At 36.2% G+C, this 19,338-nt stretch overlaps 1 protein-coding gene across 2 annotated transcripts in view; it reads left to right on the plus strand.

Moving 5' to 3' along the window:
- Positions 1-14,791, plus strand: part of MAGT1 (magnesium transporter 1) — a 63,178-nt gene extending 48,387 nt beyond the window's left edge. For both annotated transcript variants that reach the window (XM_032387901.1, XM_032387902.1), the window contains 3 exons: positions 7,660-7,734; positions 10,542-10,632; positions 12,771-14,791. In XM_032387901.1, the coding sequence (XP_032243792.1) occupies positions 7,660-7,734; positions 10,542-10,632; positions 12,771-12,786 (182 nt within the window). In that variant the 3' untranslated portion in view covers positions 12,787-14,791. The remainder of the gene's footprint in view (positions 1-7,659; positions 7,735-10,541; positions 10,633-12,770) is intronic.
- Positions 14,792-19,338: the final 4,547 nt, after the last annotated feature.

Below are 19,338 nucleotides of genomic sequence, written 5' to 3' on the forward strand. Positions count from 1 at the left end.
CAATTTGGAGGAAGGGTGAAGCTTAGGTGAAATGTACATGAAGCAAGGTTTTGATAAACTTAAAGCAAAACCAGGCTAAGTGAAAAGGGATCAGCATCAGGTCTGGACTGTGAAGTGGACACAGGGTTCTGTCTCCTGGAAACTCTACAGAATTCAGATAAATGTGGGATTTTGTCTTCACAAACTCTTTATTTGAAGCTCTGTACTTTAGTTGTAAATTGAGGCTACTTAGAAATTGTACTTATATGTTGAATGACTTAGATCTTCCAGGCAAGAATGGATTGTTTCCTTCTTAGTGATAAAATTTGAATCAGTCTACAATTTTAGACATCTTACTGATCATTGAGTAAGGAAACAGTAGTTACTCAAAGACAGGGGTTATTTTTGTTGTTGTTGTTAAAGATTTTATTTATTCATTTGAGAGAGAGAGAGCATGAGCACGGGGGTGGTGTGGGGGTGGTGGGCAGGCGGAGGGAGAAGCAGACTCCCCACCAAGCCAGGAGTCTGACATGAGGCTTGATCCCAGGACCCCAGGATCACAACCTGAGCCGAACGCAGACGCCCGACCATCTGAGCCACCCAGGCGCCAAGACAGGAGTTATTTTGACATTTTACAGCTGCAGCATGTCCTAGGTAGAAATATTATTTCCTGTGAACTTTGTAGCTGCTTTTTATATGTTGTCCCATTCTCTTGAATGGCAGGGCAGATTGTTACTTTCTCACATCTGAAAATTGATGCCTATATAAGCTGCAAGGATAGTTAACAGTGACATCAGATAGGTAAGGGTCTAAATTTCAGTTACTGAACACAGTTTATCCCCCACCCCGAGTATATAAGCAGTGACTCTGTAGAACAAATCAACAAGGTAAACAAATGTACTGTTTCTAGAGCTGTGCTGCTCAGCCAAGGGGTCCTGACATTGACATATTGGAATCAGTTGTAGCCCAGGCTGTTAGAGAATCTGCCCAGTGGTTTGATGGTAAAGTCATTTGCCCTGCCTTCTCATCTCATCATCTAAGTAATTTAGAGGTCATCTAGTTCAACATTTAACTCTATTGAAAATGGATTGTACTATGTAAGAATTGGCTAAGAAATTTGAAGGTGATTACAATCAATATGAGTAATTTAATCCCTTAAAATGTTTTTTCTGATGATAAAAGCAATATAAGTTAATTAAAGGAAATTTAGAAAATACAAGTACATATAAACAAAAATCAAAACCCCTGGAAATATCATCCTTAGTAAATCTTTGTGTATGTTTCCCCATTTTATTTTACTATGTCAGTGATTTAATAGAGATACTTGAAGGGAAACATGCTGAAAAAAAATTAAGCTTTTGGTTTAAATGAAAGACATTTGGGAAAATGATATTTTCTCAAAACAGTGTTTATGTATAATATGGAAAACAGATTTACTGCTTAAAAGCCAGCTCAGAGCCAGGAGAGTTCATCTATTCAGCCATGGAATGGTGAGCTAAAAAATTAATAATAAATACCTATTCCCAATAAGAAAGAAGACTGCAAGAAAAATATCCAACCATATGTTCTTTCAAATCCTAAAATTTATTTTTTATTCAGTTAATTTAAACTAAAAAAAGTTCACCCACTTCTCCTACCCCTTACTGCCCTACTCTGCAGAGCAACCACCAATCTGTTCTCTGTATCTATGAGCCTGTGTGTGAGTGTGTGTATAAAATTTGTTTATTTTGGGACGCCTGGGTGGCTCGGTTGGGCATCTGCCTTCAGCTCAGGTCATGATCTCAGGGTCCTGGGATTGAGTCCCGCATCGGGCTCCTTGCTCAGTGGGAAGTCTGCTTCTCCCTCTGCCTGCCGCTCCCTCTGCTTGTGCTTTCTCTCTCTCTCTCTGACAAATAAAATCTTAAAAAAGGGGCGCCTGGGTGGCTCAGTAGGTTAAGCGGCTGCCTTCGGCTCAGGTCATGATCCCAGGGTCATGGGATCGAGTTCCGCATCGGGCTCCCTGCTCTGCAGGGAGCCTGCTTCTCCCTCTCCATCTGCCTGCTTCTCTGCCTACTTGTGCTCTCTCTCTATCTCTCTGTCAAATAAATAAATAAATAAATAAATAAATAAATCTTTAAAAAAAAATCTTAAAAAAGTAAAATAAAATTTGTTTATTTTTAGATTCCACATGTAAGAGAGATCATACAAATTTGTCTTTCTCTGTCTTACTTATTTCAAATTATTTCAAAATTTAAGTTGAAAATGCTCATTTATGGTTTGGTGTATTAACAAATTTATTATGCCTAGGAAATTTTTCAGTGTCTGGAGATGGTCTCAATTAGTGGTATTTTGAAATTGAACAATGTAGCAAAAGGGCAGATACAGTTATTAAGTGATTTGTGGTTTGTTAGTTTTCTAGCTTTTTCCTAATTTTTCCAAAAAAATCCTTTTATTTCTCCTTCATTTTTTAAGGATATTTTACCAGGTATAGATTTCTAGATTTCTTTAAGCACTTTGGAAATGTTATCCCATTGTCTTTTACTTCCATAGTTTCTGGGAAAAATCAGATTTAATTCTTACTATTGTTCTTTGAAGGCAGTGTGTTTTTTTCTCTGATGGATTTTAAGACTTTTCTCCTAATGTTTTTATTTATATTGCTCCTGTTTTCTGGATTGCAGGACTTCCTAAATCTGTGGGTCAGTACCCTTAATTCATTTTAGAAAATGTTTGGGCTACTGTCTCTTCAGGATTGTTTTTCTCCCATTTTCTCCATCCTCTCCATCCATGGCTTTCAACTGAGAGCCTGGTGTATGAACCTTGTCATTCTTTCTGGTAGAACCTGAACCTTAATCATGGTCTCCTTAACACTGGAGGACTACCAAAATTCTTCTCTCCTTAAGCTTTGTCCTAACTTTGTGAATATAATTATGTAAAATGTTTAGGAAATGGGAATATTCTTACTTTTTCCTTCTGCCTAAAGGTTAAACATTACTTAAGGCTTCACATACATTTGGAGCAGATTGCAAGCCTATTGAAATACAGCATTTTTTTTCTTTCCAAGTTTTAATTTAGATTCCAGTTAGTTAACATACAATGTAAATTTAGTTTCAGGTGTAGAATTTAGTGATTCAACACTTAAATACAACACCCAGTGCTTATCACAAGTACCCTGCTTAATCCCATCACCTATTTCACCCATCCCCTTACCCACCTCCCCTCTGGTAACCATCAGTTTGTTCTCTATAGTGAAGAGTCTGTTTCTTGGTTTACCTCTCTTCCCCCCCCTCCGCCGCCATTTTTGTTTCTTAAATTCTGCACATGAATGAAATCATATGGTTATTTGTCTTTCTCTGACTGACTTATTTTGCTTGGCATAATAGTCTTTAGCTCCATCCACATCATTGCAAATGGCAAGGTTTCATTCTTTTTTATGGCTGAATAATATTCCATTGTATATATACTACTACTTCTTTATTCATTCATTAGTCAGTGGACATTTGGGCTCTTTGTGTAATTTGGCTATTGTTGCTATAAACATCGGGGTACATGTATCCTTTCGAATAAATATTTTTGTATCCTTTGGGTAAATACCTAGTAGTGCAATTGCTGCACTGTAGGGTAGTTCTATTTTTAACTTTTTGAGGACCCTCCATACTGTTTTCCAGAGTGGCTGCACCAGTTTGCATTCCCACCAACAGTGTAGGAGGGTTCCCTTTACTCCACATCCTCGCCAACATCTGTTGTTTCCTGTGTTGTTAATGGTAGCCATTCTGACTGGTGTGAGGTGATAGCTCGTTGTAGTTTTAATGTACATTTCCCTGATGATGAGTGATGTTGAGCATCTTTTCATATGTCTGCTGGCCATCTGTGTCTTCTTTGGAAAAATGTCTGTTCATGTCTTCTGCCCATTTTTTAGCTGGACTGTTTTTTTGGGGGTGTTGTGTTTTATAAGTTAATTATATATTTTGGATGCTAACCCTTTATCAGATATGTCATTTGCAAGTATCTTCTCCACTCCATAAGTTGCCCTTTTTTTAAAAAGAGTTATTTATTTATTTTTAGAGAGAGAGTATGAGTGAAGGGGAGGGAGGGGGAGAGAGGGAGAGAGAAAGAGAGAGAAAGAGGAAGACAAGCAGACTCCCTGCTGAGTGCAGAGCCTGATGTGGGGCTTGATCCCACAACTTTGAGATCATGACCTGAGCAGAAATCAAGAGTTGGATGCTTAACTGACTGAGCCACCCAGCCACCCCTGTAGGTTGCCTTTTAATTTTGTTGATTGTTTCTTTCACTGTGCAGAAGCTTTTTTTCTTGATGAAGTCCCAGTAGTTTATTTTTGGAAATAAAGCATATCTTGTAAATTTGGTTAATCGGATACAAAATGGGAATTTTTTTCAGGGTGATATTTTTTCCCTTATTTTGTTTTTGCTTTTTTGGTAGTGGTTAGGAAGATTTGGGTGATACTTTCTGAGCAATTATTTTGCTAGTTGCTGTGAATGCATGATTTGTCTAAGGAGTTTATAGTATTGGGATAAACAAAGGTTTACAGGTTATAAGAAAGGCCCTAAATGCTGTGTATCACTAGGTGTGAGACAATGAATAAAGCTATTTAACTTTGTTAGGGGTAGGAAACTTTAGGGAAGACTAAAAATCCTTTTTTTTTTTTAGTGGTCACAAAGCCTAAAAACTCAAAACTCAAAAGTTACCATGTTAAAAAAAAAAGTTACCGTGTTAATAAGAACTAATAGAATGAGACTACTACTAACTAGTAGTTATGAGTTTAGAAAATATCCACATATTTATCATTATTTTAATATTGTATAATTTAATACATGATTAATAAAGCAAACTATATGAGTTGCCTGGTCCACTAAGCAGCTTTTAAAATAGTATTTTAAACTTTTTATGTGAATTACTATATTCATGCAGAAATGTTCACAATTCATAAGTGCAGTGTACAGTTTGATAAATTTTCACAAAATGAACACAACTGTGTAACCACCCAGTTGATGAAATAAAACTTCACTCATATCCCAAAGCATCCCCAATCTCATCACCCCCTCCTGATTGCTACCTTCCTACCCAAAATTAACTACTCTCCTGACTCCTAACAATATGGATTAGTTTTACTTATTTTTTAACTTTACACAGATGGAATTATACTTTAAATATATTTAAATTAAAAAAATAAGTAGATTAGGGGCACCTGGGTGGCTCAGTCGTTAAGCGTCTGCCTTCGGCTCAGGTCGTGATCCCGGGGTCCTGGGATCGAGCCCCGCATCAGGCTCCCTGCTCCGCAGGAAGCCTGCTTCTCCCTCTCTCACCTCCCTTGCTTGTGTTCCCTCTCTCACTGTGTCTCTCTCTGTCAAATAAATAAATAAAATCTTTAAAAAAAAAAATAAGTAGATTAGAAAATTTTCACCCATGTTCTGAAACCCTAATATTAAAATCTAGGTTTATTTTTGCATATTCTCTTGCATTCTTTGCTTAGTTGTGTCTTTTTTGGGGGAAGCTCCTTTTTTTGTAGTTACAGACATTGTGTGCAGTTTGGTTTCCTAACATAAGCATTTTCTATATGGTTGTATGACCTTTATAGTTACAAAAGTTGTATGAGATTTACAGATAAATAAGAAAATACGGGCAAGGAAAAGGAAAAATAGTGATCATTCTTAATGTTTATATAATGGGTATACCATAATTCAATTATTCTTCTATTGTTGAATGTTGCAAAGAATGTTTACTTGGATATAAAAATAATTTGGTGGGACACTTGGGTGGCTCAGTCGGTTAATCATCTGCCTTCAGTTCAGGTCATGATTTCCTGGTCCTCTGATCAAGCCCCACATTGGGCTCCCTGCTGAGTAGGGAGCCTGCTTCTCCCTCTCTCCCACCCCTGCTCATGCTCTCGTTATCTCTCCCTCAAATAACTAAATAAAATCTTTTTAAAAAGTATCCTGTAACAAAAGCCTATAGAAATGATCAATCTTTACATGTATCTGGATATAAAGAACCTCAGTTAGAAAAAGTTGTCATTGGAGAAAACAACTGTCTAAGCAACTAAAAGCATGATGAATGGGCATCATCCCTAAAAAGAGGCTATTTACAACAGTACAAGATGGTAGTGAAGGGATGAATAGACAAACTATAGAGCCAATTATAAATTCAGGCCTTATCTGAACACCTGTTTTTCCCTTTCTGCTTACCCACGTGTGGTAGCCTACAATGTGCATGTGTGTATGCATAATTGATTTGGGCATTTTTAACTGTTGTTTATATTCACCAAACTGCAGGGTAAATCTCTCTTTTTTTTTAAAGATTTTATTTATTTATTTGACAGATAGAGACATAGCGAGAGAGGGAACACAAGCAGGGGGAGTGGGAGAAGGAGAAGCAGGCTTCCTGCCGAGCAGGGAGCCCGATGTGGGGCTCGATCCCAGGACCCTGTGATCATGACCTGAGCAGAAGGCAGACGCTTAATGACTGAGCCACCCAGGCGCCCCTCTTTTCTACTAGAACATACGGTATTTGCTTTAAAATTCAACTTTGCTTATTTTAGCATTCAACCATGCTACGTGTATCCTATTTGCATGAGTAGGTATATTTTTGTATTTATGTAGTTTCCATAGTAAGGTGAATAAAAGTGAGGTGATGACATATAGGATTCTCTTTTTTGATTAGAATAGGACAAAGTTAGGTAGTTGAGTAGTAATTTGCGCTTTAGAGGTTGATTGTTGAAATTCTGGAGAATTTTTGAGAAGTTATTTTTCAAATAAAAATGAGTTGCTGTTCTCTTCAAATGGTGCACAGTTCAAGTGTATTCATTTTTGGAGGGTGGTTAAATATGCAGAAAGGCTATTTAATGTCTTAAAATATATCAGAGCACCTGGGTGGCTCAGTCGGTTAAGCGTCCGACTCTTGATCTCAGCTCAGGTCTTGATCTCAGGGTTGTGAGTTCAAGCCCCCAAAAAACAAAACAAAACAAAATATATACAAGGTTGGAGCAATAGTTGCAAGCATGTCCAGGAAGGTTATTTCAAAATACATGTCAGGAAAACTCATACTTCATCTGTAAGTTATAGTGGGATGGACATTTGTTTAAGATACTGATTTTCATTTGTACAGATGAAGTAATTTTCCAACTTTAATATTTTTATTATACCTTCATAGTAAATAATTGTCATGCTGCATAGATACAAGATTCCCTATTTTATTTTATTTTATATTTTTAATCACCCATCTTTTTTATTAAAGTGAAATTCACCTAACATAAAATTATTTTAAAGAGAACAATCCAGTGACGTTTATTTTTATTTATTTATTTTTAAAAAATATTTATTTATTTGACAGAGAGAGAGAGAGGTTTGACAGAGAGAGAGTACAAGCAGGGAGAGCAGCAGACAGAGGGAGGGGGAGAAGCAGGCTCCCCGCTGAGCAGGGAGCCCGATGCGGCGCTCAATCCCAGGACCCTGGGATCATGGCCTGAGCCGAAGGCAAACGCTTAACTGACTGAGCCACCCAGGCGCCCCTCCAGTGATGTTTAGTTTAATACATTCATAAGGATTCCTTACTTTAGTAACAGTTTTTTTAAAATTGAAAGTTGGAGATTTATATATTCATTGTAATTTTCTTCATGAAAGAGTAGGAATATTAAAGTGGTATGTCTTTTGTGTCTGTATGAATTTCTCCTTAAACAATTTTTCTAAGATGGTGGGGTTACCTTAGGGATGGTGCTGTTATGTGAAGCTGCTACATCTGACATGGATATTGGAAAGCGAAAAAGTAAGTTATATATTATGCCAAAATGTAACAATTCTACCTTTTTTTTTTTAGAATATATATATATATATATTTTTGTTATGTTAGTCACCATACAGTACATCATTAGTTTTTGATGTAGTGTTCCATGATTCATTGTTTGTGCATAATACCCAGTGCTCCATGCAATACGTGCCCTCCTTAATACTACCTTTTTAATTTGATTTTTATTTTTTATTATTGAATTATAGTTGACATACAATGTTATATAACAGTTCTGTGTTTAACACAGGAAAAAAAATATCCTCTTAATCATTTCCCCCTCTTAGTTATATTATTTTACTACTTTATTATTTTAAAAGTAACATATACTTATTGTAAAAAATGGAGGAAATCAGAGTGTGAAACATTTGGGGGGAGAGTTACCCATTATTCCATCATTGAGAAGCTAAAAATTTTAATGTTTTAATATAGTTTCTTCCATTTGTAAAAACATATTTAAAACTCTGTATAAAATTTTGAATCTTGTACCCCCCCTTTTAACTGGAGTTAAATAATTCACTAATATTTTCCTACACATAATTTTAAATTTGTACCCTATGCTGTAATTTAACCATTCTGATTCTGTTAAACATTTAAGGTTTTTTTCTAACTTCCATTATAATAAATATTTCCTTAGTGACTATTGTAGTATATTAAGCTTTATTCTCATTTCATATTAATTCCCTAAGGTAGATTCCTAAAAGTAGAATGACTGTATAGTCCTCTGTATTAGTATTTTTAATCGCCTTGATGTTTTAAACTGATGATGCTAAATTGTTTCCTCAGATATTATGATAGTTTAGATTCCTACTAGTGGTATTTAAGAATGCTTGTTTAAAAAAAAAAACAAAAAAACGCTTGTTTCACAGTAACTTTGTCAGCATTAGCTAAGCTCATTAAAAGTGTGTGTGTGTGTGTGTGTTTGTGTACTTGCTAATCAGATAAGGGGCAAATGTTACAGTATTTTGTACTTCTTTGGTTATTAATGAAGTTGAATATTTTTCTAAATGTTTATCAGCTGTTTGTGTTTTCCCTTCTATAAAAAGTCTTTTTGTCTTTTGCCATTTATCTATTATTCTTAGTACTTTTTCTCTTGGTTTGTATGGACTTTTTATATATTAAAATATTCACACATTGGTATTTGTTGCAAGTAAATGCTAACAATGTAATTTTATTTTACTTACATAAAATACGTTTAAGTCAGAGTTTTCCTTGTATGGCTAAAAACGTAAATGTCATCGAATTAACATAGCTAAGTATAGTCTACTTTTTCATTTGAAAAAAGATGATGAGATTGGATTTCAAATTTGGGGATTCTTACTTTGCTGAATTGAAATGAATTTTTGCATATTGCAAAAATAGAGCTAATGTATCAATTTTTTTATCCAGTCAATATACATCCTTTCATTACCTGACTTTTAAAAACTTGCCTATTTCAGTATTCATTATTGGGAAAAGGCCCTCTGGGTACTACACTGGTAGTATGAATTTAAATTATAAAACATCTTGGTGACATATATTAAAATAATCACAAATAATAATAACAAATACTTAAACATTTATTATGTACCAGAAACTGCCCTAAAGACTTTTAGATATATTATGTGAAAAAAGTAGAATACAAACATAAATACACTGATACTATATATATACACACACAGGTGTGTGTATGTGTGTATTTAATTAGATAAGAAAGACTTCTACAATGGTCATGTGTTAATACTCATTAAAAGATATATTTAACATTTACATTTTAGCCCCTAATTATATTATGTGAAAATTTAAGAAGGAAAAAGAATTGCTCCCTAAGTATAACAAGACTACAAGTTGTTTTTAGTCGGCCAATAAGTATGTTTCCCTAGAACTTCCACTGCCATAGCACACATGCTTTCCCACATCCCCACCTCTATGCTTCTTAGCCAGTCTTAGTCTGAGGACTTGAAGAGCCTCAAGTTATGAGAATCATGGCTGAGCATTGTGGGGTCAGCATCCAGAGGTAAGATTGTTAACTGCTATGCTAAACCAGAGCATATGAGATTAATGGAGAGAGCTATGAATTTAGGACTAGGATTCGTGGTATTTTCGCCCATTATTCAAAGGAGGAATCCATGTTGAATGAGTTCCTTACATAGGCAGTGTAGTTGCCTGTAAATGAATAAAGTACTTTCAAGTGAGGGTGTCACAATGATGTTGTTAGATGTCTTTAAAACAATATCAATACAATAAGGCCACGTTTAAGGCTTTAAAAGAAATTTAATAAGTGACTGAGTGATTTTCTTGTCAGTAGTAGAATTTTCTAACACTAAATTCTTTTTTTGTTTAAAGATTTATTAGCATGAGCATGCTCACATGAGTGGAGGGAGGGGCAGAGGGAGAGGGAAAGAAGCAGGCTCTGCTGAGCATGGAGCCTGACTCGAGGCTCGATCTCACAATCCTGAGATCATGACCTGTGCTGAAATCAAGAGTCAGATGCTTAACCTGCTGAGCCACCTTTGCACCCCTCTAACACTAAATTCTTGACTGTGATGACTTTAAAGGAATTTATTATTTCATACAATTAAATTGCACAAGTGTATAAATGGAACTACTCTATTATATTGTAATGGGTCAAATTAATTGGGAAGGCAGAATCCTAAAGATTTAAGAATGGGCATGAAAATTTTTGGAAAGTTGAGGTTTACCACTAAATTATGTCCCTTGCTTTTCACTCTTGGAAATGTGACTAAAATTTATGCCCTAGTTCTTTATTATACTTAACATGCTCATTTTACACTTTTGTTTTTCTGCAGTAATGTGTGTGGCTGGTATTGGACTTGTTGTATTATTCTTCAGTTGGATGCTGTCTATTTTCAGATCTAAATATCATGGATATCCATATAGGTATGATTATTTTACACTATTATATAGTGATTACCTATACTTACAATGATTAGAGTTGATGTTGCTTTATAATATTTTTTTTTTTGCTTTACCTCCAAACTATTCTAGCTTCTAAAGCAGACATAGACTTTAACTTAGGTATGTTGCATGTAAAAGTTAACTTAAGATAATTATGATATAGTGGACAATAGTATGTGATTTCTCACGAACATCTTTGAGGGTTATTCTGACATCACCTAATTTAATCTAGAAATCTAAAAAACACTTAATGATTAGAATATTTTATACCTTGTCTGCATACTCTACTTTCTCTTGAGCAAATTATTTTTTAATGTTTTTTAAAACTTCTCACACCTCTACTTTTCAGGGCTCTTTAGATGGCATAAACAGAACATTTGATTAGAATCCAGTTTATAGAGAGTATAGGAAAGAGTGTTTAAGAAGATCTAAGTGTCTTGAAATGTTCATAGAGATCTCTAAGGCTCAGGGAAGAAATTACTCTCCTGGTCCTAAATTCTTGATTTTATTCTGTTAATAGCCTTGAGAAATGTACCTACATAATGGGGGATGTTGTGAGTTAGTTTTATAATATGAGTGCCAGGTACCATAATTCATGTTCTTTTAATACAACATTGTCTTGTTGTATAAAGGATTGTGAACAACTAAAGATAAAGTATATCAAGTGATATTTTTGAGAGACAAATTCATTCTTCATATTACCTTTAATGCATTTTTAGTAGATAAGTTTTTTTAAACATTTTAGTTACTTATTTAGAGAGAGAGAGAACGTGCACACAACGGGAGGGGCAGAGGGAGAGAGAGAATCTCAAGCAGGCTCCATGCCCAGTGCAGAGCCTGACACGGGGCTGGATCTCACAACCCTGAGATGATGACCTGAGCCGAAATTGGACGCTTAACCAAATGAGCCATGCAGACGTCCCTTGAGTAGACAGTTTTGAATAACTCCCTGGTTGATTCATTATATTGTGACATTCCTGGATGCCTTTTGATCAATGAACAACATAAATTAATCTTCTTTTGCATTTTTTTTCTTCCAAACTTACTTAATTTTATTTCTTTTTAGGTTTTTACTTAAATTCTACTTAGTCAACATACGGTGTAATACTAGTTTCAGGTGTACAGTTTAGTGATTCAACACCTCCATACAATACCCGGTGCTCATCACAAGTACACTCCTTAATTCCCGTCACCAATTTAACCCATCCCCCCACTCACCTCCATTCTGGTAACCCTCAGTTTGTTCTCTATAGTTAAGTCTTTTTCTTGGTTTGCCTCTCTTTTTTTTCCTTTTGCTTGTTTTATTTCTTAAATTCCACATATGAGTGAAATCATATGGTATTTGTCTTTCTCCAACTGACTTATTTCACTTAGCAGAATACTCTCTGGCTCATCCATGTCATTGCAAATGGCAAGAATTCCTTCTTTTTTATGGCTGAGTAATATTCTATTGTGTATGCGTGCCACATCTTCTTTATCCATTCATCAGTTGATGGACACTTGGGCTGGCAAATGTAAATTAAGAACAAAACCTACCAGAACTTTGATTCTTGATTTATTCTTCTGTGTATTTATATTTTAAAATAATTTCTCCTTTATAGAATATTAACTGGGATGCAAGGGTAATCTTGCTGGGATTTCTATTGCTTATTTCATCACCATGGTTGATCCAATTATTAATCAGTGTCTCTCTTCATGAGATTTTTTAACAAGTTTATGTCTATTTCCTTCTCTCCTAAGACTATCTTAATATCTTGGTGTTTATCACTTTTTGTTATTAATACTAAAAGTTTATTATACATCCACCCAAATGGTCTTTTGTCTAAAGTCAAGATATTTATTAGAAGTAAGGCTTGTTTTGGGGCGCCTGGGTGGCTCAGTTGGTTAAGCGACTGCCTTCGGCTCAGGTCATGATCCTGGAGTCCCGGGATCGAGTCCCGCATCGGACTCCCTGCTCAGCAGGGAGTCTGCTTCTCCCTCTGATCCTCCCATCTCTCATGCTCTCTCTCTCTGTCTCATTCTCTCTCTCAAATAAATAAATAAATAAATCTTTAAAAAAAAAAAAAGAAGTAAGGCTTGTTTTTTCAGAGACTAATAGATTCTTAATATTTTTGTTTCAGCTTTCTGATGAGTTAAAAAGGATCCCAGAGATATGTAGACACTGGAGTAATGGAAATTGAAAAATGAAGAGTGTGTGTGTTTGAAAAGAAGAATGAAATTTGTGTATTTTGTATTACCTCTTTTTTTCAAGTGATTTAAATAGTTAATCATTTAACCAAAGAAGATTTGTAGTGCCTTAACAAGCAATTTCTTGTCGAAATCATGAAGTATTTGGATACAGTTCTCCTCTTAACCTTCCCTTCCCGATGAACTGTATGTAACAGTTAATTTAGTAGAATTAAGTACATTATAAAAATTTTATAACTACATTTTAATTAGAACAAGGTTCAGAACTGCTTTAGTTAACTATTGGCCATCTGATTTTATATTATCTTATCCAAAGGTAGGGGAAAAAAGAGTCCTGACCAGGTGTTCCTACATAAGCCTATTACAGACAGATGCATCAGGAATGCATTCTTAGCTGTTCCATCTTTGCATGGATGTGTATACTTTGCACATCTTTCCTTTTGGTCAGAGAAATCGTTATATACTATGTGATCTTCTGACACGTCTAGCCTTTAGAAAAGAAGATTAGCCAGTCCTCCCCCTCCTTTCATGTTTCCTACTGAAATACAGTGCTAGCTATGCTTCTTGGTCACTGTAGACATTAAAAAGTCTGAATACAGGATTATGATTTCTGCATGAGTGTGGTGTTAACTACTTTTGTTTGGAAAGATTTCAAGTTCATTCTGTCTCCTTAATTTATTTAAGGTAGGTCCCTCTCTAATAAAAATGTAGCTTAGTGCTAAAATCAGTGTAACTTAAAAATGGTCTAAATTGTTTCTACAAATTAGAGATTGTCACTTATTTCATTTGTACCCCACAGAAAAAAATAGGTTCATCTAGTTAAGTCGATTTCTGTATTACAGTTACAACATATTTCATTAACCCTTGTATTTAGGAAAAGGACTCCCCTAGATTGGGAAAAGCATATCCTGATATATTGAGTTGTTGCTTATGAATAGAAAGTAAATTGTTTTCTTGAAAGTTATGTTTTTGCTATTATTTTAGCCTTCATTCTTTCACTTTAAGTGGAGAAACTAAACATTTGAAGAGGTTTTATTTGAATTTTGTCTTTTTTTTCTGTCAGTGGAAATAACCACATATGCTAACCAAATTTTTGTGAAGAATGAAAGTTGATGGTTATCATTAGATCTAGCCATAACTTCCCCCATAGTTATGAAAAGTATCCTGAAATTTCACTATTATGGAAATATGATAATAATGACTGTGAAAAAATTTTAAAGAAATCTTAGAAGTATTACATTAAAATAATACTTTGCCTACTACTATTTACCATCTAATAACTTTCCCATGTGGTCTAGAAGTCTTATATATTAGAGATTTGCAGAAGAGATGAATATAATTGCCTAAGAAGAAATGTTTTATGTGGATTTTTTGTTTTTGTTCCAAGATTTGGCAGGTCAGGGCATATAGTTGACCTTTTACTCTTTAGTGGATCCACTTTTTGTTAATTACTTCCCTATAAATTGTGTGATTCTGGATTCCTTATCTGCTGTTCTTGTAATTGTCTCAGGCCAAATAAGTTTATGCTGTGATTCTTACGAGATTTGTATGAAGATGCCCTGATTTGTACAGACTGACCAGGGTAATACTACTGCCATGTAATCTGTATAGCTCCAGATAATGTGCCATGAGCATTGAAAGAATGACACTTTTTTGTATTTGTTTTGTCTCCCTTAAGAGCACATTCTTCTTGTGCAAGGAGAAGAGTTGCATTCTGGCTAAAATCTGTAGAAAGCAGATTTACTAAACTTAGAGTTACTTTTGTGGAAGTTTTGAAATTCGCTTTCATCTGAAGTGCCTTAAGTAGACTCTTAATTTACTTTTCTAGTAATGTTTTAAATATTTGTTACGCATTTTAAAAATACTATTCAAAATGACACATTGTAGTAGCAAAGATAACCAAATGTCTGGCTGTTTGCTTTTTGACCATATCAATAAACTTTTACAATCTAAACTCTTAAGTTTTTTTATTAACATGTGAAGAGGGGTGAATTTAAAACACTAAATTAGGATTGTAATATTAGGTTATTTCATTTTTTAGAAAAGATTATTTGAGAGAGAGAGAGCATGCTCATGAGCAGGGGGAGGGGCAGAGGGAGAGGGAGAGAATCTCAAGCAGATTCCCTGCTAAGTGTGGAGCCTGATGCAGGGCTCTATCTCACAACCCTTAGATCATGACCTGAGCTGAAATCAAGAGTCAGTCACTTAACAGACTGAGCCATCCAGGTGCCTCTAGGTTATTTAATTTTGAGAATATAATTAAATTTCTTATTGTCCTAATGACAGTAAATTTGATAGGCCAATTTCCTTAAGTATTTCTAAATTGAGATACATTCTTCCAGGATTCCATATGTTATCTTTCATTAATGTTGTCGCCCAATATGTTAGTCAAAACAGCCAAGATAAGTAGATGAATGGCTGTCTTCAGTGGTTGATCTAGTTTCGTCCCAGTTGGTGAACATTGTGACTAGGTAATTAGCTTTTTGTACTAAATAATTGATTTGAAACAGTTACCCAGACAGATTATCAAGTTATATGAGACTGGACAATAGTACATTTGCAAACATGGGATGGGAACACTGGACAGGAAGTAGAGAGATCCGGCTTTTAAACAGCTTTTAGTTCTTATTCTCTGTCTAGTTATGTGACCATAGGCAAGTCACTTGAAATAGGTTCTCTCAGGACCTATTTTTTTATTCTAAGGTGATTGCATTTGGACTAAATTACTTCAGTGTTCCTTCTAGCACCACTGTTTTAGGTGCAAAGTATTAAATATATATTTAAATTTGAATACATATAATTTGTGATATTCAGGTTTGGTATTGAATTAAATCAGTTGAAATGTAGGAGGTTTTGTAATCAGATTTCTGAAAAAGCTGTGAAATGCTTGTGGAGGCCATTATAACTGCAAGTTGTTTAATATGCATTGAAATATTTTTTAGAAAGGATATACTTGAAACTAAAATGTTAATATCAGATCTTGATTTAAATGCCCAAGTATAAGCAAGAATGAAATCAACTGTATGTAGCAGTATGCTACTATTGTAGAAAATCAAAGCCAAAGGAACCTTAAGATACCATTTAATCAGTCCCTGCATTTTAACTGCTAAAGAAAATCTGCCTTAGATGGGTGATGCAGTTCACTGGAGGTTATTCCAAGGAAAGAATATTTTGGCATTTTAGGACCTTAAAATCTTTTCCAGTTTTGCTGCGAATTTCCTTTGGATTAGGTTTCAGTGAGAGATGTAAATGACTCCCTGGAGACATGGAAATCGTAGTCTACCTTGATTGTTTCCTGACATATAGATCCTGAGAAAAGGGTCCTAATGAGAGAGGCATTTCCCTAGAATGGCTGATGTAGGCTTCAGAAGACGGGAGGAATTTCAGTGAACTCCCTTTAATCTGTGAAAGTAGAATTTAGGGGCACCTGGCTGGCTCAGTCAGTAGAACATGCAACTCTTGAGTTCAAGCCCCACATTGGGCCTAGAGCTTACTGTACAAAAAAAAAATGGTAAAGATGGCAAATCGTATGCATATTTTACCACACTTCAAAACTAAAACACTAGTGCCTTGGCCCCAACCCCATATTGGCATTTACTCACTGACACCACTTTGTATTTCATCATTGTCCTGAAAATACGAGTATAGTTGGATAAAGTCTGACTTATGGTTAAAATGTTGAAGCATGGTCTTCAGGCTCTTTTGGGGGACAATTTAAGGACATTCAGATAAACCTTGCCTGCACAGGCAGTGATGATTAGTATATTCCAATAAGTGCTTTGTAAATAATGACTTACAGCTGGAAGAAACTCATTGAGCTGTGTGGGCATCACCGAATATCCAGACTCAGAAATGATCCATTTGGTTTGAGCCTTCCAGTTTATGACACCTGGCCATGGCTCTGCGGCCAGCAGTTGTAGCTGGAGAACTTCAGGTCTGAAGTTCTTTTTGTGACCTTCAAATAAAATTAATAAAATGTTTTTTCCCCCCTCAAACACATATCAAACATAATTTCGGGGAAGTTTTCCTGACCTCCCACTTTGGGTTCTATACTCCTCCTCTTTTATATAGTGCATGCTGATCTCTGTTACTCTATCTTGTAATTACCTGTTTTCTCCCCTAAACTGTAATTTCTTTGAGAACAGGAGTACTGTCTTACTCATCTTTGTATGCTCATTTTCTAAAATGCCTGCCTAGTACATGCTCAGTAAATTTTCAGATTGAATAAAGAAAAAAAGGTCTTTGCTCTTGAGTTGTTTACAATCTTGTGATGGAAATAAACATGTAAACAAATGCAGTCCTATGTGCTGGTGGGAGAATATGTGTTATGGGTACAGAGAAAGGTTTCATTACTTTCTTGGGGTTGGGATGGGAGGCAAAGGGAGAGGTTTCTGAGACAAATTGAAATTTTAAAAGATGATTAGTCCACAAGATAGATTTTTAAGGTCCTAAAATGCCAAAATATTCTTTTGTTTTGGTCCCTGCCCCCACCTAAATGCCAAAATATTCCTGCAAATATAGTATCATATCACTTCAGTACTTAAAATCTGAAGTCAGAGTCATTTAGATCTTGAGTCATGCCCAGAGTTACATGGTACTTGAAAACTTCTAAAGAACAAAATGCACACTTTAAAGATCTTCTTACCGCCCTTATCCCTTTTCTTGTTTCAAAATTCTTTCAACATACCTCGTTTTAATTACCCATTCCCAAGTTATTCGTAACTCCAAACATCTTTTCTTATATCTATTAGTCATTTGTATTTCTCTTACAGTTTGGGCCTCTAATTCTCATGGAGTCTTCTTAGAACTGAGGTGGAGAAACTTTAGGGAAACGGAGAGGATAGTAGGGAAATCTGAGGCAAAAAGGAAAAAGAGGGAGGGAGGGTTCTAGGACCAATTCCAGGGCCCCTGAAAACCCAACTTCTCTTTCTCCATGGTTAGATTTCCACTTTCCTCCCCCTTTTGCCCTCTTAAATGTCAAATTCACTCGCATAAGGCTGACCTCTCTTTACTTCTTTTAATCAAGATTTTCTTTCTTTAAAAAAAAAAGATTTTATTTATTAGAGAGAGCGGGGGGGGATGGGCAGAAGGAGAGGGAGAAGACAGTCTTAAGCAGACTCCCTGCTGAGCATGGAGCCCAATGCAGGGCTTGATAGCACCACCCTGAGATCACAACCTGAGCCCAAAACAAGAGTCAGAACCTTAACCGACTGCACCACCCAGGCGCCCTGAGCTTTTCTTTCTTAAGCATGCTATTTGGAAAGATGCAAGCCAGAAGTATAAAGAACCCTTAATCTTTCTTTCTGGCCCATTTTCAGGTGTAACATCTGAGGACAACATGTAGATGACTGTGACTGTTTTATCTCAGATTTTTATAAAATACCAATGTCTTGGTAATATAAAAAACATACAAAAGTATCGGTATTACCATTTTGCTATAGTATCATACACAATAGGTTCAAGGCCCAACAGCTCAGCAGAAGAAAGGAAGATAGAATTCCTTAATAGTGATTAGCTAGCTAGTTCTGTCAAATATTAATTCAGATTAAGATATTAGGAATAAATGGCCAGAGGAGTTAAGATCGTGGAGGAGGAGGAGGACCCTAAGCTTGTCTCATCCCTCGAACACAGCTAGATAGTTATCAAATCATTCTGAACACCCAAGAAATCAATCAGAGGTCTGAGAGAACAAAAACTGCAAATCAACAGGTACAAAAGCGACCACCTTTTGGAAGGTAGGAGGTGCAGAGAATTGACCTGGGGGAGATAGAGTTGTGGGTATGGTGGCGGGGAGAGAGCCTGCTTATGGAGGCCACTGCAAGGTATTATAAGCAGAAGAGCACCAAATCTGAATTAGAAGTCTGTTGCCAGGGGCACCTGGGTGGCTCAGATGGTTAAGCGTCTGCCTTCAGCTCAGGTCATGATCCCAGGGTCCTGGGATCGAGCCCCACATCGGGCTCCCTGCTCAGCAGGAGGCCTGCTTCTCCCTCTCTCACTCCCCCTGCTTGTGTTCCCTCTCTCGCTGTGTCTCTGTCAAATAAATAAATAAAATCTTAGAAAAAAAAAAAAAGAAGTCTGTTGCCATCGGGAACATGCCTGGCTTAAATGTGCTCAGGTGGCAAAGCGGGGCAGAATCCCAGGCGTGACAGCAGGGTCTGAGGATCCCCTGAGTTGCAGGAACAGTGGCGCCAATGTGCTGCACTATTTCCAGGCAGAGGAGCGGGGAAGCCAGCTGAGAGCACCAGGTCTTGGTACTGGTTTTCTGCTCTGTTTTGCCCTAAACTGTGAACCATTGTGTAGTTGTTCAACTGCTTTCTTGGGATTGGCTGGAAAATAGCAAAAGGGCGGCAAGACCCTCCACCAGAGGAAAAGCGTGGGTCTATGTCATGGGAGTCCCCAAAGTTTGGAGTTTTGAAACTCAGTTGTGTGCCTGAGATAAAAAACCTTGGTCACAGGAAGGGTGAATGCAGGGTTCAGATGGAAACGAGGGACACGAGAAGG

The sequence above is a fragment of the Phoca vitulina genome, unplaced genomic scaffold (assembly GCF_004348235.1).
Source record: "Phoca vitulina isolate PV1807 unplaced genomic scaffold, GSC_HSeal_1.0 scaffold51, whole genome shotgun sequence".
NCBI lineage: Eukaryota > Metazoa > Chordata > Mammalia > Carnivora > Phocidae > Phoca > Phoca vitulina.